Source organism: Thermobia domestica, chromosome 9 (assembly GCF_964235325.1).
Source record: "Thermobia domestica chromosome 9, izTheDome1.hap1.1, whole genome shotgun sequence".
NCBI classification, from domain to species: domain Eukaryota; kingdom Metazoa; phylum Arthropoda; class Insecta; order Zygentoma; family Lepismatidae; genus Thermobia; species Thermobia domestica.
Window position 1 is genome coordinate 179,523,320 of NC_137462.1, and position 21,837 is coordinate 179,545,156.

Sequence of the window (21,837 nt, forward strand, 5' to 3'; positions counted from 1 at the left end):
TGTTGAAGTCTTCTGTGTTTTTGTCAGTTTCGACTTTCCAGGCCGTTTTTCTTCATAATATCCTCTTCAACAGTTAAGACAATACAGTCGTACGAGTAACTGCAGTTCCAAAATCATCTCAAATTGTAGAAACGATTTTTGGGGAAGTCATTCGTTAATTCTACAATGCTATTGATTTTATATGGCGATCTGCTCTGGGTGATGCCTTCTTTTTTCTATCACACTATTGACGAAGGGATGATTTCTTATACTATTTTTGCTTGTGAATTACTCTTTCTGCCGTCGAATGGTAGATTTCGAGTATTCCAGCCGTCTCCCTTAGAGATGTAACTTAGCTGTGCGAAGCAAGAGTTATATCTTGTTCACGTGGCGACAAGTCACATTTCTTATCCATCATACTTGTTTACAGTCCACATATAGCAACAATTTCATACAAAATAATGCTGCACAACAACAATATTGCCACTTGACACTGTTCAAACAATGACAAAGCAGAGAACAATCACAAAATGCAAATTACCTGGGCATACACATCAGAAAATGCAATGCAGAATTCTCACTCCAATAACTTACGAGACGCTCTCAGCTGCCACCTGGAGAGAATATTACTGACACATAAATAATTAGTAAGCACCGTTTTACACCATAGGTATCATAAATAATGCAAATGAACTATCACACTCATGATTTCCTTCTATTCCTCTTCTAGCCGTCTGCAACTATGGTCTTCTGTGCAAATTACCTTGAGAATTGACATGTCGCTATTTTTTCTTTACAGAGTGTACAATAACAGAATTTGGGGCAAATTAGGCAATAAGGTTTCTTTGAAGTACTTCTCGTACGCAGCAGCGTCCAATTCGCCGTGGTAGTTACCTGATTTTATTTTATTTATTTTTTGTTGCCGTGGAACAATTAGGCCATTTTCGAACATTGCATGCATTATGATGCCTCTTCTTTCCGTCCCTGACGGCGGTTTTAGACCTGGAGTTAGCCCCAGCCCCTCCTTCCACGCTTGTTCGGCCGTTTTAATTGATGTGTCTTCCCAAGCTTTTGATTTGGTTATTCCGGCATTCGCCCACGATTCGTCTGTATAAACAATAGTTCTGCCGTCAGCTCTATAACTTCTAATTTGTCTCAGATACCTATGCCTCCATGCTATTATGTCTTCTCTATAAATCAACAACGATTTACGGCCACATTTTATAAATTTAAATCCCGTATCAATGATGAATCTTCGATGAGTAGAAATAGAAAACTTCGGTAGGTCGCTATTTTCATTTATAACGGGATGAATTTTGGCTAAAGTAGGCAGTTTGTTTTTTCTATACATGTTATGAATTTTGCACCGTATTGCTGCTTATGTAAAGGCATCGTATTTCTGTAGCCGAGTCACTTTCCTATCATTCGGTCTCTTCTTCCTAGTAGTGGACATTTGACTATTATTACTCATAAATTCCCGCTTCACGTTCATAATAGTGGAGGGAGAAGTGAGTGCGCTTCAGATGTTTTTCTCCAAGTCTCTCTAACAGTTTTCATCTCCCCCTTTTTCCCCTGATTACGAAAGTATGTATACGCATTTAACAACATTCTTTTCTCTCCTGTCGTGAGAGGTTTACCTTATTTCCGCTGTTGTTTGTAGCACTGGGGAGAATTTGAAGCCATTGCGATTTATTCGCAAATTGAAAATCAAGAATAACAACAACCACAAAACAAAATGTTAAAAACCGCCGCAAACTAATGTAAAAACAATGTACGTAAAAATACTTGGCACACCACCACGCGATACCTCCAGACACCAAAATGTCAAAGTGAATTGACAACCCGTGGCAACGTCTCCAATCATTATTGTCGGATTTCCGCAAAGACTGCATGAATGCATTGAGGTCAATGTTCAAAAGCCATATATCAAACAGCAACACGCGAAATCCGACAACATTGACATCCACCCCTACCAGGGTCTACCCCTCAGTCAATGAACGGTTACGTCCTTAGAACTTGGCCAAAAGGGATTCAATCAGAGATAGCTTTACTCGGACAGTGATGTATTTAGGTTGTGTTTCGGGAGCCTTTGCTAACTTTATTCCTTGAAATGTGAAAATTGTAAACCTCATGTTCATGCACTAATATGTTTCGAGAACTTGTGCTTAGCATAGTCCAGTATTGGGGGAGGGGCTGCTTTATCTTTCGCTTGTGAAATACACACCAGTAAAAAGATATGCGTATTTGTATATGTTATTTAATTATTAAGAGCTAAAACATTAAAACATTTCTTTTTATTCCACATATTTCTGAAAATAAAGTACAAATGTTGAAGACAGCCATAATCCTCCACAACATCGTTTTTCAACTTTATAAATATCTTAACCACCGCTTCTTCTTCTTCTTCTTCTTTTTTTTTTTTTTTTTTTTTTTTTTTTAAGTAATTATGCGAACGCCCTTGCTTATCCCCTCAATGTCGAAACATATTTGCGCCCATGGTACCATCTGAAGTCCGTTGACACCGGGAACGTTATACATTTGGCAAAAGTATTGGTGCCGTACGATCTTAATTGCTCTGCAACCAATGCTATTGAAGCTCTACAATAATAATAATAATAATAATAATAATAATAATAATAATAATAATATCCATAAGATTGATGAAACTCTCATGGCTGTTTCTGAGTGTATATATATTTTTTTTTTTTTTCAGTTGCAATTCACACTTTAGTTTGATATATTTGGGAGGAAGGAAAATTATCTTGATCTGCTAACTCAGGGCTAAGGAATTCAGTTGTAATTCAAACCGATTCCATTTAATCTGGAACAAAATGAAAGAAGTGTTTATCACATGACCAGCCCTTCTGTGTGATAATTATTTTCCAGTTACATCGTGGAGAATCCCTTTCAACTTAATAACTCGTATATTGTCTAAGAATCGAATGTCAAAGTGGTGCATTTTCCAGTTACATCGTGGAGAATCCCTTTCAACTTAATAACTCGTATATTGTCTAAGAATTGAATGTCAAAGTGGTGCAGAGATTATCACTGTTTCTATAGTAGACGTATGTGAATCAAGTTCCTCCGGAGTCGCACGGCATTTTGGCAAATGACATGACACGGGGTTGAGAAAACTGCACATCCGCTTCTACGTAAATTAAATATTAATGTTAAATAAGTTGTAGATATGTCGACAAAGCATAATCCAGATATAAAATAATGATTATTTCTTGTAACCACTGATATCGTTCAAAGCTTAAAGTAACACTGCTTATCATACTTGGTAAAAAGAAAACTACCGTAGCAGTTGTTTTGTTTATTCTTCTTTCAAATATTTACGCATAATTTTGCACATCTAAAGATCATTGTGACGAAATTGAAAAAAGCAAAATAAGCGGATGTTCTGTGGAACTAATGTAAAATCATACTACTGTACAAACAAAAAAATATGAATAGGATATCTTTGCCATCCGCCACATTTTATTTCTGCATACGCCTTGCTTGTTCTTCCTGCTGTAAAGATTTGAACATGCTCACACACTAGAATAAACAACATTTTCTACCTGACGTACTGGCAACCCTGCTGACGTCATTTCCGTTCTGATCCTAACTTGAATTTTAGTATAGGAAGGAAGAAAAAAGAACAGGTGACATGAAATGCGAACGTGATATAAAAGCAAGGATACGAAAAGGACAAATGTATCGTGTGGAGTATTGCACTCTATGAGGAAAGAACATAGATATTATGCAAAAGCAGTGAAAAAAGACTGGAAGCTTTCAAAATGTGGGTGTGTAGAAGAATGGAGAATTAGCTGGATCGGACGGAAAACGAAGAGGAATTGAAAATGGTGGAGAAAAGAACAATTTTAGATATAGGTAACATGAGGAAGAGAAACTGATTGAGATACTGACTGAGAAGGAATTGTATCATGAGGGACGTGCTAGAGGAAGGGTTTGATTTAGTTTAGAATCCCTTTCAGCAGCGAGGCTATATGAGACGTGAGGTCTGAACTACATGAACTACTGCCGGAAATCGAACCCAGGTATCTCACGCCAAAGGCATGTACGTTAACCGCTTAGCCACCTATTAGCTCACTGGATAGAGGCCACAGTCAGCGGAAGGGTTAAACAGAAAAATCATATGTAAAAACAAGATTTTGCGAAGACCTTGGTGCATGGAAGATTCTAATTGCAGTAAGTAACCTGCCAATAATGGCAAAATATCTATGGTGGTGTTGATGATGAAGTTCAAGAGTTATTCGTTTTTTCTTAATTATTATTATTTTTAAAAAGGAACAAGAATGTGATGACAATAAAAACAATTGTGACGAGGGGGCCAAATAAATTTACTGCTTTCAATTTAAAAGGCTTAGGCTATGGATCAGTGGTACAGCGTTCACTTCTGCAGCATGGGGTATCTGGTTTGATCCTGGCTCCCACTAAGTAACTTTAGGGGTAGACAAACACTGTGTGCTTATTTTTTCGGGGTTTTCTCGTTTCTCCCACTTTCTTCATTCCACCATTATCATCCATCTTATCACCGTCCAACCTCGGTGCATAATCCTGGGACATTAAAAATAAGTAAGACGTGCTGGTGGATGTGCGCCAAATGTTTTTTCTGTTTATTTTCCGCATTTTCAGTTTCCCAGAATTATTTTAATATGTACTTGGTTCTTGATAAATTCTCTGACGTCATTACCAGTATGTGTACAGAAAATGGAATTAAAATCAATATATGGGGAAAATAAATACGAAGCCATAAAAAAAAAAAAGGGGAGGCAGGGTTGGCAATACTCATGCGCAGGGGGATGCCCTGGTATTCTGTGCTTACTACTGCGATAAAATCGTCCGAGTGGAGTTCCTTCTGTACGTGGACTAAGGTAAAATGATTGCCGTAATACAAAATCCCGCCAGATATTAAGTGAGATGTCATACGATTGCATCTGACATCCATGGGGAATTGTGTGTCATTTACAGACTGACAGTAACCAGTGATGGGATTATCAGACAACGGTGCAGACAGTGTCAGAAGGGGCGTTCAAATGTTCATGATGACGAGCTTAGCGGAAGGCCTAGTGTTCAGACGGAGATCCGTAACACGTTAACGAGAAAGTGCGATCCAATCGAGGTTCACAATAACTGATTTCGCGAAAGAGTTTTTACAACTGTCTGCAAAACAAGTGCATCGAATTGTGACTGACACGCTGGGTTATCACAAACTGTGTGCGAGGTGGGTGGGAAAATACAGACAGGCGCTTACAAAGAGCAAAGGATGATAGCTGCGTTTTTTTTTTTTTTTTTTTCTCTCGCTAAGGTGGGAAGGACCTCGTCTGAACACACAGTGATGAATTATGAAACCTTGATATCGTACGCCACTGGGGAGTCGAAGCAGCGGTCAATGCAATGGTGAAACTCTGGTTCTCGTTAAAACGAAAAAATATGGACACCATCAGTTCACAGAATCACGGCTACCGTGGTATAGGACCAAAGTAGTATGATTCTTGTGGAATTCTTGGAACCAGGACGAACAATCACAGATATGTATTGCCAAATACTGAATAATCTGCGACGTGCCATCCAAAATCCGCAGACAAGAATGCTACGCTCTGGAATTATTCTGATCCTAACACCACCCACCCACTCACACAGAAGTGCTCGTAGTGTGAAGAGAATTCAAACATTTTGATGAGAACTTCAATCATCTCTCTTAAAACCCCGACCTTGCCCCCAGCGATTTCTTTCTTTTTCTTCACCTGAGAAAATGGCTTGCATTGAAGAGTTTCAACGATAGTGAAGTGCTCAAGACATCAGTTCTGGACTGGCTGCACTCAGAACTCAACATATGAACTTCCAATCTTTAAACAAAGGGTATACAAAAGCTTGTGTCATGCTACCAGCAATGCCTGGAAGTTCATGGTGAGTACGTCGAAAAATATCCGAGATATGTATACTTGTATATCAGTAACAGTCAACTTCTTCTATCATTTTCCTGTTTTTTATTTATTTATTTATTTTTGAAAAAAGATCGGCCTTTTTTATACACGACTCGTAAATAAAAATAAAATGTCATAATTCAATCTCTATGAAATTATATACTTACTTTTGCTTCCACGATGTATTCTGATTTATTTTCTTCAGTCGGATTTTTCTCCCCCTTTACGAATTTAAATCAAATTATTATACTGTTATTCCACTACCTAGAAGCTAAGTCAGTATCACCCAAATGATACTCTGGATATTATTGAAAGATATATTAACACAAATAACTTATATACCATTTTATTATGTAAAATTTCACAGGCCATTACACTCAATATCCAATCTCAATATGTTACACAATACACAATACAATTTATTAGTAATCGCGCAAATAGGGGTTTCAACAAAACATTTAAACTATCATTTCTAATTCCCTAGCATATTCAATAGCCTGTTCTGCAAGCTCATTGGACGGCAAAGTGTCATCAAGTTTCTTCTCTTCTACTCCAAAATGATAGAAGTTGTCGGGTTTAGCCACCCAGTTTCTCTGAAAAAAGAAGAAATGCAATTATTTGCAATAAGGAATAAATAAATAATAGGTACACTTCTGGTCACAGAAAGCTAGACTGTCTTCCAGAGACTAAGTTCGAAAAAATGACCTTAGATCCTTACAAATTACCTTTAGGTTTGGCTCTTTTCCCTACATTTTTGTCACAGTCAGGGGTGGAAACTGAACGATAATGTTGCAGTATGCATATGATAATTTCGTTTGTAGCCGAGCAAAATAGCTACAATACAGAAAATTACGGTAATTCTAAGTCGCAAATTTGATACATTATTTCGATTTTTAATGAATAACGATTAAATAAGCGATGGAAGTAGGGGAAATGTCTTAACTACAAACATACTACAATGATTAACCATCTACCTCACGCGATTTGCTATTCGTGTCACTCTGTTCCCTTAAAACCGGAATTTTGGATAATCCTCTGTTATGAGTCCGCTTAGACTTTCATTTTCGTAATTGAAGGAACTCACGAAATGCTATATTTACCCCACTCATTTACTAAAGCCCATATCTCTTTACTATACGCCTTTAATGAAAGTGGTGACTGAAACCTAGCTCGAGGTAGATACTAAGTATGTTCCAAAATTAGTTTAGAAGTTTTCAGTTATTTCTCCCTAATGCAAACACAAACAACAGACATTATTGCTTTCAATACGGCGGAAAAAATAAGAGAGAATGACTCTTTCTTCTTAAAACGGAATTTTTAAAAACGCTGGGAGTTATTTATAGGGTACTCTTTTCTGGGCAAAACATTTGAATCACCATCTCAATTCTACCTCCCTTAGTGTACGTATTTAAATAAAATCCTTTCTTATCCATTGCTCTCGTAATAAAAGGAGCTTTCTGACCAAGTTTCACGTTTCTACATATATTAACATGGCCCCAATTTTCAGTGAATCGCTTTCACTCTTCCATATAATCGTATGTATTGCCCCCCTTCCAAAAGCGGAATTTTCAGAAAAGCTGAAATACGTGTTTCCCTTATTTTTAATTAAGAGTTTCTATAACGAATTCTACCTTCAACTTAAGTGAATTCTTGCATTAGACATTTTTTTGATAAATAATGGGAAATCTTATCACCCTTTTCAGGAGCGGAATTTTCACAGCGGAATTTTAAGTTTTATTTTTATTTACGAATGTATACACCGATTTCCATATATTCAATTTAAGCAAATCCTCACAATGGCCAATTTCTCAATAAAAATAAAGTGAAATATGGATATTACAGTAACGACCACCTCTTCCCCGCAAAGGAGCGGAACTTTTCCAAAATGCTGAAACACATATGTCATTATTAAGAGTCTATATCAAATTTCACAACTCTTTAATTTAGCCAAATCCCCACATATGACACTTTGTGAATAAAAAAGGAAAATTTCAATATGATCGAAATTCCTTTCTTTTCCCCTTAGGAGGGGAATTTAAAAATGCTGGAAAGCATATTCTCCTATTATTAATTAAGAGTTTATAAACTGAATATTACACTTTCAACTTAATTTTACATTGAACACTTTCTCTATAAAGAAAGGGAGATTTTGGTCTTAATAGAATTTACCCCAGTTTTCTTCTTAAGTACAGAATTTTCGAAAGCGCTGAAATGCTTTTTCTCATTTTTATATGAGTTTATACATCGAATTTCGTATCTTCAATTTAAGTCAACCCTCACAGTGAACATTTCCTTAATAAAGAACGGGAAATTTGGATGTTATCAAGTCGGGCCAAGTTTTCCCTCTTAGTAGCGGTATTTTCGAAAAGCGCTGGTATGTGTGTTCCCTTATTTTTATATGAGTTTATAAAACGAATTTCTCATCTACAACTTAAGCAAAAACCCGCATTCGGCACTTTCTAAATAAATAAAGGAAATTGCAATATTATAAAAATTGGCCATTTATCACCCTTAGAAGCGAAATTTGCGAAAAGACTGAAACACGTATTCTCTTATTTCCACTTAGAGTTTATATACCGAATTTACATCTTCAACTTAAGTAAAGCTTCAAATTGGGACTTTCTCAATAAAGAAAGGAAAATTTGGACATTATAAAAATAACCAAACTTTTCCCCCTTGGAAGCAGAACTATCGAAACCGCTGGAACCGTATTTTTTTATTTTTGTTTTAGAGTTTATACACCGAATTTTACATCTTCAAGTTACGCAAATCCTCACATTCGACGCTTTATGAATAAATAAAGGGAAATTTCAATATGGTCATAATTTGCCCTATTTTTTACCTTAGAAATGGATATTCAGAGACGCTGAAATGCGTGTTACCTTATTTTTAATTAAAAGTTTATATACTGAATTTCAGATCTCCAACTTAAGCAAATTCTCACGTTTGGCACTTTCCGATTAAACAAAGGAAGACTTGAGTATTTTATAAATGCCCCCCTTCTCTCATTTGGAGCGAAAGTTTTGACTAAGTTACTACTCCATGCCGAACTTTAGGTCAAAGTCTATTTTTCCTTTACAATTATTTAAGAAAGAATAAATAACGCCAACGTTTCATTAGCAAACGTAAATAACAGGTTTTATATTTTAAAATTAACTAAAATATATTTAAAAAATTAACTAAAATATATATTTAAAAATTAACTAATTTAGTGACCATTTATTTTCTTACATAATGCAATACTGCACTACTGTTCGACATACTGAATAAATACTTCCTCGATTAATATGTTTCCATATTGCTTTGCGTTCAAGAACATACATTAGAGGAGGGGAAAAAGGAAAAAAGAAATGAATTTTTTTTTAGCCTCACGGTTATACCCTTTAGACTAACGGAAATGGATGATTAATTTCCTATATTACATAGCTGTGATGTATTTATAATGTTCCTGCATCCACACATTATATATGAAACATGAATGTTCTTTGCAATAAAATGCAGATTCAACTCTAGCAGATACGGCGTTCCGTGAAGGTAACCACCAAACCACGGCTTCGGAAGTTCTGTCTTTGTGTATCTAGCTTTCTTCGTGATCTTGTCCCTTATAGGCTTGAATCATCCCGTATCACTGTATATTAGATTGCACTGAGGGAAAATAAACTTCCCTGTACGCTTGGACTCAGTCTCTGGAAGGCAGTATAGCTTTTTGTGGTCAGAAGTGTACCAACCCTCTAAAGCTAAACTGAGCATTAAGGATGAGAATACGAATTGATATATCTCACTGAACAAAATGATAACGATGAGAGTAAATTATCATGCGTATATTTTTTCCTCATAAAAATTGGCGCTGTATAATATCCGCGCCATCTTTTTAGATGAAACTGTTATTGAAGCATACACTTGCCAAGTTTTTTTTATGATGACACTAGCAAAACTGTATGGTTAATTATGTATCCCAAAGCTTAATCTATTACACAGAATTCAACAATGCTACAAAGTTCTGTTTTGTCGTTTTCTTTCTTTGGAAAAAAAAAAAAAAAAAAAACTAGTGTCTTACAGGTTACGATTTTTAAAAATCCCTGACTTTCCATGATGCTTCGTAAGAATTCCATTACTACATGAAATCCTTATAAGTTGCCGTCCTCTTCTACAACCGACTCTCTTTCACCAATTTGACTTCTCTTCAGCTCTTTTTTTCTTTTGGTCCTGGTTTTGTTTTTATTTTCGTATGTACTGTCACTATTTTCTTTAGTTTCTTGAAAGGATTCCACAATTGCCTACAGAAAAGAGTACGTATCTTTATATAATATACTACAAATATGACCAAAACTTTCAAACAGAAAAAGGAAAAACAGTTTCCTTGAATTAAGAATAACAAAAACAAAGTTAGCGCAAAATCGTGACCTAAATACCGTCCTTCACGGACAGTTACTGATTTTCACGTCAAGGAAGCCCTTTTCTTCATCATCTCGTTCAGTTCGATATCAATGGCTAGCTCATTTTCTTTATTTTCAACGTATCCTCTGGTCCTCCAAGTCTCTCACTTGTGTATCCAACATTTTCTTCTCAGCTTCCTTTTTGTTGTCCTCACTTACCTCTTCTGCTGGTGCAAGTGCTCTTCGTAGCGTCTCTGGAGTCTTATGTAAAGTATCATCTTCTGGTGATTTGCACGTGTTCAGTACATCCTGCGTCTTGTATCTGGTTATGAATATGCCTTTCTGCTACAATAGTCTTGTCATGCATATTTTCATTAGGAGTGATTTATTGACGGAAAACCCTCTTTCGATCGTTGCATTTCCATGCGAGAATGACAGTACAAATTTTACTATCTTTCATAAATGTTTGTATTCTTCAGTGCTAGTGGTAACGTACTCTTGCTGTAAGCGGTAACGTCAAATCAAAACTTTGGAAGACAACTTGAAGTTCTGCTGAGTTTAGAGTACAGAAAGAGACGCATTCTTTCCCAGTTTTCAGCAAGCGTATCATCTATGGTGTCGGACATATGAAGTTCGTCTAAGCCATGATTCAGCATAAGTGTCGTGTGGTGTAACGTCATGCCAACACAGAACAAATTGCACGGGAAGCGCCATCTATAGGTCCTTGTAAAGTGTGTTTATCACAGTTTCTAGCCAGCTTGTTGTGGTGTAAGAGTGGGTGCAGAATGAAATGTGAAGAGTCAAAATACCTGAGCAAGGCGATAGGCAAGTTTTTCCAGAGCCAAAACGGCAATCGAAAAGCAACTTTAGAGCATTTCCGGAAGCAAGGTGTGTCTGATAGGACAACCCAGAGAGTCATAAAACGTTTCGTGGATACTGGAAGCACTGATCTAAATCCGTCATACCGACCGAAACCAAACATCAAGCGAGATGCAAGGCTCAAGAGACTATTGGTCCAAAATCCATCATGCTCAGAACGTGAGTTGGCAAAGTGCGTGGGAACGTCGCAATCTACAGTGAATCGAGCAAAAAAGAGACTTGGAATTGTCACTAGGAAGAAGCAGCATAAACCGAAGTATGTGAAAAATCAAGTGTAGCGAGTCAAAAGGGGCACAAGAAAACTCTACAAGATTAGTGTTCCTAGTGGCGGAGAACATTTTTTTGTAATGGTTGACGAAACATACGTGTTCGCGGATCCCAAAGAAACGGCTGGAACTGAGTACTATAGCTTAGTTCCAGAACATGCTATCCCATACGAAGCTCGAGTGCAACAAAAAACGAAATTTCCAGCTAAATACTTGGTTTAGCAAACCATTTCTGAAGACGGTGGTGTCCGAACCATTCATTACCGCCGGTACCATGAACCAGGATATATATAGAGAGAAGAGTGCATCAAGAAACGGCTGTTGCCATTTTTGGGGAAGAAGAGGACCATGGGTAATGTAGTATTTTGGCCAGACCTGGCAACTTCACATTATGCGGGTACAGTGACCAAGTTTTTAGAGGACAACAACATCAACTTCGTCCAAAAACATTAACCCCCCAAATGAGCCCCAAAATCGACCTATCGAAAGATATTGGGCGCTATGCAAGGCTGAATACAAGAAAAGGAAGACGCCTCCAAAGAATTTGAATGGTTTCAAGCGCGTGTGGGCAACCATTTCCAAGCGAGTGGCAGAAAAGTCCGGAAAAAGGCTGTTCATGAGGTTCCGAAGCAAGCTGGTGGAGACCTACAGGCATGGACCCATGTCAATCAAGTTGTAACATTTTCTTGCAGCGTCTTGTAGCTTCTGTTCGTGCAAGAAAGAATAAATAGTTTATCGTGAGTATGGCGCTTTCTATCTTGATTACAATTTCGCGACACTTATGCTGAATCACACCTTAGAAGACGGAAAAATCTTTTTGACCTACATGAGGTGAATGTTGAATTGTCTTAGCATCTAATGAAGGCAGATCTTTAACTACTCTGCACTCTAAAGGACTGCTCTCTTGAAGTTTGGTAACCATAGAAGTTAAGATCCACCGGCGGTCGTAAAAATTCGAGTTTCTGTTGTTCCGTAGTCTCTGTCTGTATTTGTGAGAGAAATTGCTAGACAGGAAGTCCATGTTAATATTTCTGCTCACGTCAAACAGGAAGTCCATGTTAATATTTCTGCTCACTATAAGATTTTCAGCTTCTGTCACATTGAATTATATGATCTTGTGAAAGTTTCCCTACAGCATCTTGGTCTTAAAGTCTCAAACCTACGCAAAAATCCAATGGCTATCATCTTGCAGAAAGTCAGTTTTCACTTTATAAATAGATTGCTTGCTACCTTCTTTAGGGTTTCTATAGGACTCAAGTTTGGCAGCTTTGCTTGTTGTAGAAATTTAACTATAGTCCTAAATTTCCAACGCCGCACAACTTCATAGGAAATTTTGTGAAACTTGTGACTTTACTGAACTTTCCACGATAAGCTGGAGAGTCACTCAATAAGTACTACAAGTGATGTAATAGGATACAAATATTATACTACACTGATTTATCGTGCCATCAACGATTGATAATGATTTTACATTAAAGATATTTCTGACATCTTCAAGTGTTGTCCATTTATCAAAAGAAATAGTCTGAAACTCCAAATTTTCCCTGATTTTCAATCGGTTTCCCTGACCATCTTTCATTTCCCTGACTTTCCAGTTTGTAGGAACTCTGAAAACCGCTCACTTAGTTTATACTTCTTGGAATATTTTTAAAGTACTGTTCTTTAATTTTAAAATAAACACAAGGCTTCCTTATGTAGCACATTAGCCTTCAACAGTATGTTGCAGGTGGTTATGATTATGTTCTGTTAAGACGCTGAATCAATCGTTTATAAACTGCTTGTCGCTACCTATTACCGTTCTTGTTCTATGGCGATCGATGTTGAAACCGGAAATGATTGATTTCTATCATTTCTGATTTAAAAATAAGAAGAAGAGTTAACGAACAATATGAACCCTGATTCTTGGGACGCTAAACCGACAGCAAAAAAGTCGTTTCTCGATATCTTTTACTGTTTTTGCTCTATGGAATCAACGTTGAAACCGAAAATAGTTGATTTGAATAGACGGTAACGGAAACGATAGAACCTCTCCTTGGGACGCTGAATGCAGGGCCGGCCTTAGGTGATGCGGGGCCTGATTGGGAACATTTTGCGGGGCCCCAGGTTTACGACTAACTTGCACCAAAGTCTGTAGAACCAATATATATATATATATAGGGATAAAAGTGGATATGAAAACGTAGGGGGACGCATGACGTCAATTCGTCCTCCTTGCCTATCTTTTCCCATTGTAATTTTTTAGAAAGTGGGGGACGCCACATATATTTTCTGGAACCTTTTATTAGTTAAAATACAACAGAGGCTTAGTTCGAGGTTACAATGGCAGATAAATGGTTTGAATAGCTTTCTCAACTTGGATACATTTTTGAATATAAATCATTGTTTAGTTAAGGACAGTAACTATCTATAAACTGGAACATATTTAACATTTTTTTTAAAACAAAGATAAACAGCAAATTCTGAACAGTTAGTTATAAAAGGAAAACTTCTTCTAATAATTTTCCAGGAGGTAATGTACCTAAAATGGAAGCCACATTTCCTCGCTGAACTGCTATGCTGATACGTTGCATCAGAAAAGTAGTAACCCGCTTGTCACCAGTAAGGTGTGCAATATGTTGGCCTACTTCTTTGATGAAATTGAGCCCTTTGAGGCCCCAAATGCCGCTCGATTCAATGGCTACGGGCACGAACATGTAGGTTAGACCAGTCAGATATGCAGTCTTGGACATCAGATTCTATGTGAGGCTCATTCAGTTGGTTGAGGAGTATCTCAATGGTATGACGGGAGCCACAGAACGATGCTAAAAATGAAGGATACGCCAAATCGACAGCCCGACGAATACCAAGACCTCCAGAATCAACTGGAAGGGAGTCCTGTATCCATGCGTTGCTATTTAGGTTACAGTTGATTGATTGATTGATTGAAAGGGTTTATATGGGCGCGTCGACATCGAGGTCTTTTGCACCCTTCTCTAACAGGAAAAATGAAGTACCCAAGAACAAAAAAGCATAGGATCACAGATATAATAAAGTAAAAGCAAAGTCTGGAGTACGTAAAAGGTGTTCGGTCATTTATGAATTAAAATGTCATAGCATTCAAGAAATGTGCAAACTCGATACACAAACACAAGGACGGGTTAGTACACAACAGCATGTTAATCTCTGCCGGGGCAGCTCGGCAATAGGTGCACACACGTGGGGCAGCCCATAATTAGTAATAGTCTGGTCTGTTAAGGATAGGATCGTGACAGACCGGACACAAGTATGAAACTTGGCAGACTGAAAGTACTTCGGTATTCAATTTGTTTTAGGGTCGGGTGCCAAAATTTTCTGGCCACCATTTTGAAATATGCCGCCATATTGGATTTTATGTAATGTTCTCTTAAAAGATCATTATCTCGGTAACTAATGGCCCGATTTTGATGATTCTTTTTCTAAATTATAAGTTAAGCCCGAATGCAATCGATTATAACAGTAATGAAGACAAGGAAATATGATAAAAACGAGAAAATTAGAAATATTTAAGATTTTCTGAAACATATTTACATATGAATGAGTTTTTCTCCAAATTGGCCCATTTTATGAAAGCATGTACCCTATAACATTTGAAAGAGCATAAAAAGAGCTTTAATTTGATGTATAATACGTTAAAGTGCGATGAGAAATAGTCGAAATATAAGTTTTGAAAACAAACCCAGCGCAGATAGGAAGACTGCGTAACCGGTCAACTTTGTGAAATTTAGCGATGTTTGGCAGAAATTTTTTATCATTAAATTATCTAGTTTTTATTCTTGGAGTGATTACTTAATAATAACTACGTTTAATCATTACTTAGTATTGTTATGGGAGTTTTCATTGCAGCAGTTCTATGTAGACAAGAACAGCTAGTTCTTTTTTTTTTTAAATATAATATTGGTTATTGTAAATGTAACTGTGAACACATTAAAAGTGTAGTGTGCCTTTTAAGTTGAAAAATATCATTCCTTGCAGTATTGGAAATGATGTGTTTATTAAGTGTTTTCTACGCGATTCGTTTTCAGAATTCCTGAGGATCTATAAAGATTTCGATAACTTAGAAGATGTCTATGAAACTTGTCACTGGAAAAGAATAATTAGTAAACACACTAATTGACAATGCAGCGAAGTGGCACAAACAATGCAAACAATGCAGATTGAAGTTTGTTTCCTCAAAACTAAAAAGAGAAATCGCAAAATAATAGAAAACAAAGTAAACAGAAATCAACAGAAAATAATGAACCAAAGCGTAAGAGGAGAAATGAAAGTAGAGGAAACGTAATTACACCGGCATATATTTTTGGTAATTCTGGAAAAGGGGTTAGAAGAAACTGTCACATTTTACAAAAATCTTAAGGAAATGGCTTTATAATTATAGTATATATTTCTGCTTTCTAAGATTTCCGGAGGAGACTTGGTAGCAATGGAGGCTACATACCACATACAGTGCTTATGGATGTATAAAAATAGGTACAGAAGTTGCGAAAGGGAGCAACAGATCTTTAAATGAAACCGAAAGTCAAGATGATGATGTTTTAGTCTTGTGTATTTGATGAACTCATAGATTACTTGAAATGTAAAATAGAAAATGTTCGTTTCATTTTCAATTTGTCAGAGCTGCACAGTCTATATAAGTTGAGAGCGGTAGGTTTATCAAAAGCAATGAATAAAACAAGACTAAAAAACAAAATCCTCGTTCATTTTATTTCTGATTGTACTAAACAGTGATGGCAAAATGTTATTTGTATTTAAAGAAAGGACACTAGAAATTACTCGAGGATTTCATGTCTAAACGATCAAATGAAGAGGAGATTTTTGCCTTCTCAAGTCTTTAAGAAGAAATACGATAAACTGGGAGTGCCAAACATTTTCAGGATACTTTACAGAAAACTGTCAAGATGAAAGTGTTCCAGGAAATCTAAAGAATTTCGTTCAATTGCTACTGTATGGATTTAACATAGAAGAAATTTCTATAACATATTCTCAAACTGCTCTAACAATAAGTCAATTAATATATTTTAATTTTAAGAACAGAAGATTAGCACCACGAAAAAAAGGCACAACATACCTCATGAACCGCCGCTCCCACTGTATGTAGGTTTACAAGTACACACACTTACTTGCTAGAAAAAGAGTCAGTAATTTACATAACTTAGACATTTTTGTAACATATAATAGTGTGATCCAAATTGGAGATCAGATAATAGCAGTGTCATGCAGACGTTACAAATTAGAGGGTCTTGTGTGCCCCTTTCCATTAATGACTAATGTGTACACCATTGGTGCATTGGACAATTTAGACCACGACACATCATCAACTACTTCGACAGGATCTTTCCATGGAACAAGTATTAGCGTATTCCAATTGCCTTCCGATTCCAACCCTGGTTTATCCCCAATGCGAATTGAAGTTTCTTCATCAGTAGAAGATTACTTATTTCCAGATATTTATGTTATTGTGCCATTAGTATGAAACGTTCAATTTTCACGTCATAAAAATAAATGAGAAGATACCAAGCACAATCTTAGATTGGATTAAAAAAAAAAATGATGAGGATAGCGAATTTGTAATTACCTAATTTCTGTTAAAGCAACGAACGAGGATTGATATCTAATTTACATACGCAACGGAATTTCTAACGCAATAGCAGGTTCTTGTCAAGTGGTAGACCGTCAATGAGATCTTAGCGATTGTGCTATCTAGCACATGTTCGACATCAACTCGCGCTTTATGTTACTATTATCCTATAATCTAAGTACTTAATATGAATTACTGGTACGGAATCATACATTGAAGTTCAAGTTATCATTTATTGAAATAAAAAAAAATTTTAAGTACAGCTTAAGAAGAACGGTTATAAATTTTGAAATCTTGTTTCAAAATAAATTTGATTCTTTACATTGGTTTAGTATTACATTCGGTTAAACATTATTGCAATTGTACGTAGTTTACATGTTCGTAACTTACCGGTACAAATAAGAAAGAAGAAAGAAAACTTCTAAACATATAGATGATACATTATGATTAGCTCCTTAGGCAGGTTTACATAGAATATTACGTTTCAATGGAACAATCCTATTAATTCCAACTATTCATTGATCCCGTTCAAGACTCAGGAAAGTGTGAAGAATAAAAGAATTATGAAGAAAAATATGCTCCGTGCACTTCCGTCACGCACTGCATATGTGCCCATTTATGTCATCTCCCCTTCTATATACTACATTATTATTACAATTATTATTCCTCCTTAGGAATCATTTCATAAAATATATTCGTAGCATATCTTAAATTTGTTTCTATGACATTGGGTCACATTTTCTAACATAACAAAAACTACATTGACTTTCAATATAAATGAATATGATATATATACAAATGAATATGAAGAAAAGAAAAATACATCAATATTTAGCACTTTCCTGATTATACTGTAAACATGACATTTTATTCTATGGATCAATATATTTAAGGAAAAAGGAAGAAAAACGACAAGTCGAGCATAACTAACCTAACCTTGAAACTACATAAGGACATCACGTTCGAAATCTGTACCGAAAGCTAAGTTTATTTTACCGAATGCATGCATACTAAAAATTCAATAATGATATTAGTCTTAATAATTATATTAATGGAAGTATTACGATAATTCTGTTAAATGCGTGGCACAACACGAGATTTTATTTACACATGTTTGTCGTACTATTGATGTACCGAATAAAAATTTCACAAACTGTCATTAAGTTGCAAATAGTTTAGGTTTTATATCACCACTGGTACCCTTGCTGTCATCAATCTGAATGGTTCCCGGTTCAGGATAAATAAGTAAGGAAAGTTTTTACCTTATGACACGTAGGTTGTATCCTCCTCACTTCTCCGGATTCTGCCTTTTCGTTACGGAATGGAAACTGCACACTTCGAAGAAATGACGATTATATATCCAACTTTAAACCACCCGACACCTACTATTTTCAGCATCCATAGGCGGTTTCATCAGGCGACCGTTTACCAAAATTGTTAAAGATTAATTTAGCCTTCGGCATCCAATTCTTTTATTCCAATTATCTCTAGGTTGGATCAAAACACAAATTTTGATGAGGTTGAGTCCTAAAAGTACGTTTTACGTATTTAAAATTTTAAATTATCATGGATGACCGAAGGGGGTCGCCTATTTTGTAGCACAGTAAAAATGGCTGAGCAACATGCAATACCTGGCGACTACATAACTCAACTACACCATATTTTTTTTATATTGTAAAACTTAATATTTTGATGTTATTACTTCCCTGAAATTTAAGAACTTAGTGAAGTATTAATATATATAATATATTTAATGAGACACATAATTCATCAAACTAAGAACAGAATATTGATAATTCTCACCTAGTCGTGTCTGTCCATTCACTTGAAGAACACCAATCGGCATTCAGTGCATTTTCATGTCTTCTCACCCGATTATCGCCATCTTGGCTCTGTTTCCCAGCATGCTGCACAGCATGCTACACGCATAAGACAATTGAATGCAAAGGACCGATGATCGACACGACTAATTATGTTACGTCATGGGTGAGTGTTATGTAAATAAGCATTTTACTATTGCAGTGTTAATAGAATCTACCTAGCAAATTTAGAAGAATCCGATATATTATTAAATCATTTGTAATTGATATTAGTTATACGTAAATATAGTGGACAGTCATAGAATAACCTCACCATCCGGTGACTTGTATTAACAGTAAAGAAACATTTGAACAACTAACATTAATAGCTAACACGTGAAAACAAATAAAACATGTATACGAGCTAATGGCATGACTATACCAAATGGGGACCATTTAGCAAAACAACAGCACAACAAATAACAATGTAAAATACCGGTAAAACAATAACAATGTAAAGTACCGGTAAAAGGGTACGTTACAAGTATCATCATGTGATTTTGACAAACTGCAAGTTCCTATTACTGTTCAAGAAACAATACGGTCAGGGCTCGAAGAAGCAGTTTAGACAGAGAGGCGGTGGATTGAAAGAAATTCTCTGCTAGGTGAAAATAAATGCTTGTGGGCAGAGTATAATTTGATTCAATAAGGAAGTGTACGTTCTACTAAAGGCACCAACGTCATGTTGCCAATTTTTACTGAAAAGCGGCGTCTCTTTCAATGGTGAAGCATGATATGTCTATCATAAAGAAAATTACTGATCGATGTAATCCTAATAAAATACAGGTTATTTTCCTTGACCAACCTCTCTTTGCAATAACAAAACAAATAAAGTGGAGATGGCCCGATTCATACTGTGGAGAAGTTCTATCGTTATGTTTGGTGGAATACACATAGAAATGACCCTTTGAAGAGTGTTAGACCACATACGAAATGGTACTGGATGGACATCGTTCTTAGTTGAGGCCAGAGTAGCAGGTTCAGAGTCAGCTGATTTATTCCTGGACTGCTCACACCTAACCAGAACCAGAAGAGCACAGCAGAAACCAGCTGTAGTACTAGGTTTTCTTCAAATGGCAGGGTTTCATACAGAACAAGAATCCAGAAACTGTAAACAAGAATTCCAACAGTGGCGGGAAGGAATGATATAGAAAAGATCTATGTTTTCGTATTGGGATCTTGTACTGGAATTGGAACTTCTAATGTTGATATTTGTTAGAGCTCACCGACAAAGTAACTTCCTATTATATGCAACTGTGTTGGAGCGTCTTCTGCCTCTATCTGTGCATCTCAGGGACATGAAGAGTTTAAATAAAGGAAAGGCAGAATTTAAGAAGAACTGGGTGTTTTCAAAGACTAACCAGAAGTTTTGTTTCATGCCGTTCGACCAAAATAACAGAAGTGTTAGAGACTCCAGTGGAGCCGTTAACTAAAAATCCACGTGCTTTTCAACGGTGAATGCTCACTGCCACTGAGTTATGCAGACTCACAAAAGAATTTGAAGATGCTGCACACATTGAGGAAATAACGAAAATTATGTTGGAAGTGATGTAAGTTTTAAGAATCTTTGTCAAACATTGCATGACGCAATTTCTGCTGCAGAAAATTCTATTTGAGATACGTAACAGGTAATGAATCTATCATCACATGCATATGCCTTACAGGACCTTCAAAATATGTTGCAGTAATAAAAGTGATTGGTAAAAACCAATATGAAGATTTTGTTGACTCGGTGTTAGTAAAATAAAGCGAGTCAATTTAGTCTCCCATAGAAAGGAATAGTTTTTTGTTTTCTTGAGAAAACTTAAAGAAGGGTAGGAGATCATCTGAACAGAAGATAGATGAATTGGGAAATGATTACAGTTTGTTCAGTGGACTGTATATGTCATGCAAACCGCGTGAGGGTGATCTGCAACTCTTTTTCTCATGAAAATCGTAGTTGGCTATCATCATTGATCACGAGAAACTTTTACTGTCTTCAAACAAGTCTGAACTACTGAATATTTTCAAGTCCAGAAAACTTCGGCTGGGTGAAAGAAGGTGGATCGTGGAAGCCCTTATGGATGACCAAACCAAAAGTTTCTAAAAGTTCAAGAGAATTGCTAAACTATGGCTGCAAAGCTCTTCCTCTTTGCTCAAAACAGTGCGTATGTTCAACGAATGGTGTTCAGTATACAGATCTTTGCTGCTGTGGAAGCTCCTATGATGAACAGCAATGTGATTAAGAAGTATTTTTTCTTTGTGGAATAGGCGATTGGATGTTATCAATTTTTGTCACTTTGTTAGCAGTTGGAATATTCAGTTTTTCAGTAGCTATTTATTATGTTTGAAAGAGTTAAATTTAAAAATTGACATATATGCAAAAACGTATTTATGATGTGACTTTTTAGTATCTTACATAATATAATTTATATGAACAGTATAATGATCATTTAATAACAATAGTAATAATGTAAATAATATTGATTTAAATAACAATTCACAAAAGTGGAGAAAAATATTAATTTGCCAGGTTCCGAGCATGCTTGTGATCACATAACACCAAGTTTCGTCTAGTTGACTCTCTGCACACTCCTTGTATTCTATTGTATTGATTTCTTAATTTAACTATATTTCGGTTATTTTTCATCGCATTTTAACGTATTATACATCGAATTGAAGCTCTTTATATGCCCTTTGAAATGTTATAGGGTACATGCTTTCATAAAATGAACCATTTTGGAGAAAAATTCATTTATATGTAAATATGTTTTATAAAATCTTAAATATTTCTAATTTTCTCGTTTTTATCATATTACCTTCTCTTCATTACTGTTATAATCGATTGCATTCGGGCTTAACTTATAATTTAGAAAAAGAATCATCAAAATCGGACCATTAGTTACCGAGATAATGGTCTTTTAAAAGAACATTACATAAAAATCCAATATGGCGGCATATTTCAAAATGGTG

General features: G+C 36.0%; 2 protein-coding genes across 2 annotated transcripts in view; both read right to left on the reverse strand.

The window, feature by feature from the left end:
• Positions 1-772: 772 nt before the first annotated feature.
• LOC145661099 (uncharacterized) lies at positions 773-1,330 on the reverse strand. The gene has a single exon (XM_081726542.1). It carries the CDS (start codon positions 1,328-1,330, stop codon positions 773-775), a length of 558 nt encoding a protein of 185 aa, XP_081582668.1.
• Positions 1,331-6,242: 4,912 nt separating this feature from the next.
• Rpn12 (regulatory particle non-ATPase 12) overlaps positions 6,243-21,837 on the reverse strand; it is a 37,431-nt gene continuing 21,836 nt past the window's right edge. The window contains exon 6 of the mRNA XM_081725543.1: positions 6,243-6,505. Within this exon, the coding sequence (XP_081581669.1) occupies positions 6,371-6,505 (135 nt within the window). The 3' untranslated portion in view covers positions 6,243-6,370. The remainder of the gene's footprint in view (positions 6,506-21,837) is intronic.

Bases quoted from the DNA above. Each gene is read 5' to 3' on its own strand.
- LOC145661099 (XM_081726542.1), bottom strand. From the start codon at position 1,330: ATGTATAGAAAAAACAAACTGCCTACTTTAGCCAAAATTCATCCCGTT.